Consider the following 7,126-nt stretch of genomic DNA (forward strand, 5'->3'; position numbering starts at 1 on the left):
CGACTCCCCCCTCGAACAGTTTGCCTTCATCCGCCGTGGCACTCTTCAACCCCATTTGCGCCCACCTTTTAGGGCCCCCTCACCAGCGCTACCTCTCCCAGGCCACCTACACATCGTGCCACCATGGTTACCGGTGCTGCTCAGTGGAAACGGCTGGCTCCAAACCATCATCACTATGAACGATGAGCTCGGTCGTCACCAGCACGAAAGCTGCTACGACTGGAATCGTGAGAGATGTTACGACCATTGATGTGAGATGCTCGAACTAGGCGCTGGAGGAGCTGCCACCATTGGAGGAATTTGCTACATCCAATTCCGGCGAGGGCAAGACCTATAACGATGTCGAATAAGTTTTTGTTGCAACCCACATCAGTTTTTGCTATTACCGATGTCTACATTTGCTACCACATGTGATGACATTTGCTACATCATTCATGATGATGTAACAACCCCGACGGCATCGACGATGTTTTTTGCTACAACCGGCTATGGTGAAAGCTAACACCGGACTCTTTTTGTTACAAACATTCACAGATTAGATGCGACATGCGATGGCGACGACGACGTTTGCGGCAATCATTGTCGGGTTTGCTACGACCGACGTCGTTGTTTGCTACATCATTCACGGCTTAGCTGCGACATGCGACAGCGGCGGCGGCGGCGGTAGCGTTTTTGCTGCAGCCGTACCTGAATTTTGCTGCAACCGGTGAAGTTTTTACTACATCTATGCACAGCTTCCACAATGATGAGCAGCACGAGATGCTAGTGGGGGGTGCCTCGGGACACGAGCCGACCGGCGGCTGGACGAGATGCGTGCAAGGAAAGGGGAGACGTTGCGACCTATGGTCATGTGATGCTACGACAGCATGTCTGAAGGAGACGGGGGCTGGACTGCGTGCTTCAAACTGGGGGCACATTGGTGCAGGAATGCTCCCGTGAGCAGCGTCGTGAGGAGGGGAAGCGGCGATGTGCTACCCTCGCCGGAAGCGCACTGCCAGGGGCACAGTCAGCCGGAGGCGCTAGCCTTGACCAACAGATTGGGGACCGGCTGTAGGGAGTCATATCGGGCGGCTGCCAAGCGACCGACCCAAATTTGGACCGGCGTGCCGGCGCCTAGCCCTAGCCTTGTGATTGGGATGGCCATCAGTGGAGTAGGCCGGATGCCACCGTGACCTACAAACATGCATGGCGCAGGAGATGGCTACCGCTCGGGGTCGCTCGAGGAGAGTAGCGTAAGGGTGTTGATGTCGCTGCCGATCTCCCTTGTGTGCACCACACGCGGTATTTGAGACATAAACCTATATAATTTCTGGGACCACGCGCGGTCCTAGCAAGCCATCCAGGCAAGATGCATCTATCTAGTTACTAAGCTCCCAGGAAATAAAGCTCCTTGGTGAATTGGGAGTTTGTTGGACGAGTGGGTCTCGGTTGTCAGCCTAAGCAACCGATGGTCTAGATATCTTCACTTCTTTGTTGATTGGTTCAGTGGTTTTCTATTAATTGAGTTTTCTATTAATTGAGCTGCAGTGGCATGATCTATAGGAAAACATACTTATCATCATATGCAGCTGGCCTTCTACCCACTACTAGGGAAAAGCCTAGCAGCAGCGCGGGTTTTGGGCCTATTAGCAGCACGGGGGCCGGCGCTACTAATAAGGCGCTACAACTAACTTATAGCAGTAGCGTGGGTGCCACCCACGCTACTACTACGTCCTTCAGTAGTAGCGTGGGTAAAATCCCGCGCTACTACTACCAGCGTGGATTTTTTTTAAAAAAAATCGAATAAATATTTAAATTTTTTTCCCTAATTTTCAAATTTCTGAATTATTTTAATCTCAAATCTCTAATCACCCCTCATATCCAAATCTCTGACTACTCCAGCCTGAGCACGCTTAACTTTCGGGTTCTATTCTTTCACGTTTCCAAGTCTGCACTTGTTGTTTTCCTGACAATAGTAAGATGTCAATCCTATTAACCTCAGGAATTTAGCTTGAGCATGAAGTCACACATTTCACTATTTGAGTTTGAAACTATTGTTCTAAAAAAATAGTAACACTAATATTTCTTGAATAATTAGTTTGACCACAGTTTGGCCATAGTTTGACCAGATTTGACCAACATTCAAAAAAACTAAAATAATTATTTAGTAACACTAATATTCTAGAATAATTAGTTTGACCATTGTTTGACCACACAGTTTGAAATTTTTTCGATTTTTTCCACTCTAGATCTTAAAAGCCCTGTAATTTTTTTTCTGCTAGGTTTTTGAGGATTTTGAAAATGATTAACGGGGTTCCCCCGTTAAATTTGGATGTAACTTTTCGAGTAAATGATTTTTCATATAAAAAACTTTTTCATCCGAGTTCGTATGCAAAAGTTATGCCCATTTTACAAATTCTCGAGAGATTTTGCAAATAAAGTCGAAATTCATATTTGTAAATTTTCCCAACAACTAGACCACATATCACATGGGAAACTTATTTTCTTTTATTTTTTTGACATTTCCATCATTTTCTTTTATTTTTTTTTAAAACTGAAAAGGCGATTCGGGGGGGTAGAGTTTGAAAATGGGACCTTTAGTAGTAGCGCGGTTTTTTACCCCCTCGCTACTACTATGGCACCACTTAGTAGTAGCGAGGGCTAAAAACCAACGCTACTGCTATCAAACTTAGTAGTAGCGAGGTTTTAAAAACCCGCGCTACTACTATGGCATGTCCCGGGGGGCACATTAGAGACCGCTTAGTAGTAGCAAGGGTTAAAAACCCGCGCTACTGCTATCAACTTAGTAGTAGCGAGGTTTAAAAACCTGCGCTACTGCTATCAACTTAGTAGTAGCGAGGTTTAAAAACCCTCGCTACTAGTAACTTTCTGTGTATAGGCTTTTCCCTAGTAGTGACCAGAGGTGAATTTTCTGAGTCATGCTTAATGTTGTCCAATATTTACTCTCTTTGTACCAACTTCAAGAAAGTCATATGGCCCAGTTAAAAAATTCCTATTCACCTAGATTTAAATTTGATCGAAGTTATTTGTCACCAGAGGCATAGGGATTTTCTACCTAACCTTCTCACGGTTCCTAAGTATCCAGGTATAATTTTGATCTTTGGTTGGCAACGTGCTATCCACGATATGATAATGGTAAGTTAACCTGGACATTTTGCCAGGATTGATGTACACTTCAGCAAATTTTGGATATTAATGTTGGTGTGGTTGTGTAGGTTCTAGAAGCATTTCTTACACCAGGATCTGAATTGTTGATGTTCAATGAGGTGGCAGAGAAGAAGAGGGAGAAAAACTGACTGACGATGGTATGGATATTTTTGGACTAACAAACATTAAGTTGTACATAAAGAAGGGAATGTTGTCATCAGGCGGCACTTAGAAAGCTTGCCTCTTGAGACCTTTGATTCTGTGAGTATATGCTCCATCGTAGAGAGAAATAGAGTACTCTGAACTTTTTTGTTCAAACAATTATTGTTTTTATGAATCGGCCAATGTGGTCCAAAATGGCAAGTCAGCATTGCCCTGCATTTCTTCTACTCTAAGTTTACCTGTGCTGAAATTCACCCAATGCCAACTTTGAAACCACATATTTTGATTCTTGCAGATGAGTCGGTGGAGGATTCCATTTGAAGAATTAGATTCATGGTGCTTAGCTACACTTTCTTCTAATTCATGACGTGCAGGTGAGCAACAAGCAGCCTGGCTTCCGGCTTGCCAACACTGACGAGTCAACCATTAATCCAGAACTGAAGTCAGAGATTAAGTAGTCTCTAGACGATGTGTTTGTTGTGATCGTGAAAAGGTGACTAATTTTACAATGTCATCTCACTTTTTTGAAGTGCAACTATATATTATGATAGCAAAAGTAATCCATGCTAATAGAAATGATGACCGTGCAAGCATATATTAAAGTAGTTCTGATCTCACCCGAGCCATTAGTACTGTACATAACCTCAATGTAAATAACTTCAGTACCCCAGCCTGAAATTGTTGTTCGTGAGTAAATAAACATTACAGTGGATCAATGCAGTAGGAATATCTTGTAGTAATTCATGTTGTATTTTGTAAAGCTCATGGTTAATTATTGAACCCATGCATGTTGATGTTCCATGATATCTAACAAAGCTGTACTTCCGCACAGTGCATCTTTGTTCTTTTCCTTTCTCACAGCTAATTATTGAATGCATGCTATACTATATTGATGCTCAAGAGATATGCAGTATACTCAGTAAAGGCTCCTTTAATACTATCTAACATAGCTCAACTTCAGCAAATTCAAACAGTGCATCTTTGTTCTTTTGCTTTTTCTTTAGACTTAAATTTAGGTGCAAATTCAGCAACTCTTGAATACAGCAACTTCCAGGTTGAGACAACTTGGACCACAGACGATCTCGAAAAATCCTGAAATGAGGCAGGCAACCCCACCTTTTTCTTTTATAAAAAAAAGTACTCACCGTGAGAAGAGCGGCGCAGCAGAGCGCGCGTACCCCTCTAGTCATATAAATGCCTACTGATTAGAGTTATCACGCACGCTATATCTCACTCAAATATACGACCGAATTTCAATCTCAACTAACAGGGGATAAAATAATAAGCGAAATTAACACCCGTTCATGTTTAACCTATAATATTCATGAGTACTGTACTAGACTAAAACTCCATCAAAACACAAGTAGAAAAAACTCACAGCCTTCTTCCTAAACTCGGATCCTATTTATAACAGCCAACCTAAAAGATATTGCGCCAACTAGCTAGCCATCAAGCTGATGCATTATGCAATGTAGTCCTCATCGAGAAACTCCGTCAAAGGCTGTTGCAGCGCCTTCATTACAGCCTCCCACCCAGCATGTGTTGGGTGTGTCTGGTCCCAGTAGAATGTCTTGTCGGGATTTTCGCATAGGTCGTACAGGCGCTTCCCTGAATGGCTACGCTCTCCACAGAACCCTCCCTCATCGGTACTCTCGCAGCATGGGGTCAGCTTGCCATCGAAATCCTTGGACTGATCCGATCCTCCACCTGCATGCACAAAATATATATGCATGGTTACATAATAGAATTCATACATAAGGAACCAGATTTGACTTACAACATCAATGCGCATATATGTGTATTTACCAGGGGCGTGATTGACGATGTCAGTGAAGGCTGAGTAGAGGTCCAGAATGTGAACGTTATCCCTTTCGTCAAGCATTTGCTTTAGATACTTGTTGTGGACGGACGCGCCATAATTGCCAAGAAGGTCGCATGTGGTGTAGTTGTTCGAACTAGTATGCAAAGGCGTGCAACCAATGGGATGCAAATTGTTTACTAGCACTTTTCTCACCCCAAGCATCTGCAGTTGTGCCACGTTATCTAGGATCTCAGTCGCCACGTTTCCGATGTAAGTGTCGAGCTGCATGCAGGAGAAGTAAATTAGTAAGGTGGAGATCAGTATAATTAATTGACTTTAATTTGTATGTGCGAGTATGCTAGGTACTACTTACATCATCGAAGCTTGTGTAGAAGCCGGTCTCAAAGTCGGAGTTGCTCATGTAGTCATTGCCGGAGATGGCGATGAGCGCGACGGAGTGGTGAAGCTGATGTGTTGAGATGACCCCGTCGTTGACAAGCCTCTTGAAAGTTTGAACCTGTGCGGCAAGGGTCGGCACCTTCTTGGTCTTCACCTTGAAGACACCAGCGCCCCCAAAAGCAAAGGTCATGCCAGATGAGTCAGAAGATTGATCTGATGTGAGCTCGTACGCTGGAGGGGCTTCATTGAGGCCCAACATCCTTGCTGCAAGGACAAGGCAGTAGATAGAAACGATTATTTTGGATGCATGCATCTTGATGTATATACTTGAATAACATATGAGTACATCATACCGATAAAATCTGATTGCATCCTGTAGTTGGAGAAGCGCCCGGCCAAAACAGGAGACGTAGCATAATGAGTGTTGAGATAGGAGCCGTATGGGTAGCTCCATTGACGTGATGTCTTTTCACCAATGTTGTTTGGAACATTGCCGTTGTCGACAAAGTCGTCGCCGAAGACAAACATGCTGGACCATTGGTTCTTCGACCGCTTTGAAGAAGGTGTGCCTCGGGCCTCCACACGTGCAGCTGCAACATAGATCGAGCATGTCAGTACATCGTGCGTGCATGCTGAAAGAACATGAAGAACCGGGCAAGATTGAACTTGAAGTGATCGCTAGCAACAGATATGATCTACTAAAACGAAGACATGGCGGCACGCTAGCAACAAACATCCAAAAGGAAGACATGGCAGCAAGTAGTATGTAATCCGTGCATACCAGCAAAGACGACGACGAGGAGGAGAAGACACGCAACAGCCGGAGGAAGCTTCATGGCCGCGAAGCCTGCGGGGGCAGCCGTCCGGCGCCCGGCGAGAAAGGAGATGATGGAGAGGGAGGGAGATAGGGATGGGGATGGGATCGTGGTGTGGGCGTAGGGCTATATTTGTAGGAGGAAGAATGCACGTGTACCTTAGTGTCCTGCTCCAGTTAACTTCGATTCAAACTTCTTACCTCGGACGATCAACTTGGAGGGGAAGGCGCTGGAGCATGTCTTTCGCCGACCTAATCTCGTTGACGTTCCATGCATTCCTCACGATTCTCTTAACCTCCTGACGTACTCATCCCGGTCTTCTTTTATTTGCCCATAACGAATTTTCTGCCCATTGTTCCTTCTAGATGGTCGCCCCATCGCAAAGTTCCTTTGTAGCTCAGGCTACATGGTACCTCTTATTCTCAACCCTCCAGCTTTACTTTGAGATCTGTACTCTTCAACTAACTTACAACGTGAAGATTTTTCTTTTTTGTTTCTCTAAAATGAAACAACATATGAACTTCAAACTTCGCTGATCGAACAACATTAGAATATCAATGTGTGAAAAAACCTTCAGATATTTTAGTCTGATATAAATATACAAAATGAGATTTTGTTTGACTAAAAACATTATTTGAAGTATTTAAAATGCATGAAAAAATCTGAAAGTTTTTTCTCAGATTGTAGTTTAGAATGTATTGTTGTTCTGCAAAATTTAAAGTTTATATGTTATGTCATTTGAGAGAAACAAAAAAGACAAATGCGTCTGCACGGATTGCGATGCAGAAATGGATCACAAAGA

General features: G+C 43.8%; 1 protein-coding gene across 1 annotated transcript; it reads right to left on the minus strand.

Moving 5' to 3' along the window:
• Positions 1 to 4,560: 4,560 nt before the first annotated feature.
• Positions 4,561 to 6,448, minus strand: LOC123160554 (GDSL esterase/lipase At5g03610-like). Its single transcript, XM_044578361.1, has 5 exons — positions 6,291 to 6,448; positions 5,863 to 6,099; positions 5,484 to 5,773; positions 5,116 to 5,392; positions 4,561 to 5,016 (listed from the first exon to the last, which is right to left on the minus strand). The coding sequence occupies exons 1-5, from the start codon at positions 6,343 to 6,345 to the stop codon at positions 4,772 to 4,774; spliced, it is 1,104 nt and encodes a 367-aa protein (XP_044434296.1). The 5' UTR covers positions 6,346 to 6,448; the 3' UTR covers positions 4,561 to 4,771.
• Between the last annotated feature and the right edge of the window lie 678 nt (positions 6,449 to 7,126).

The sequence above is a fragment of the Triticum aestivum genome, chromosome 7B (genome assembly GCF_018294505.1).
Source record: "Triticum aestivum cultivar Chinese Spring chromosome 7B, IWGSC CS RefSeq v2.1, whole genome shotgun sequence".
In the NCBI taxonomy this organism is placed as follows: Eukaryota; Viridiplantae; Streptophyta; class Magnoliopsida; order Poales; family Poaceae; genus Triticum; species Triticum aestivum.

What these genes read in the sequence shown, in the direction of transcription:
- LOC123160554 (XM_044578361.1), bottom strand. Translation starts at nt 6,345, where the DNA reads ATGAAGCTTCCTCCGGCTGTTGCGTGTCTTCTCCTCCTCGTCGTCGTC. An exon ending in CCTCGTCGTCGTCTTTGCTG is followed by an intron (nt 6,100 to 6,290) that starts GTATGCACGGAT and finishes TCTATGTTGCAG; the next exon opens with CTGCACGTGTGGAGGCCCGA. An exon ending in GATGCAATCAGATTTTATCG is followed by an intron (nt 5,774 to 5,862) that starts GTATGATGTACT and finishes TTGTCCTTGCAG; the next exon opens with CAAGGATGTTGGGCCTCAAT.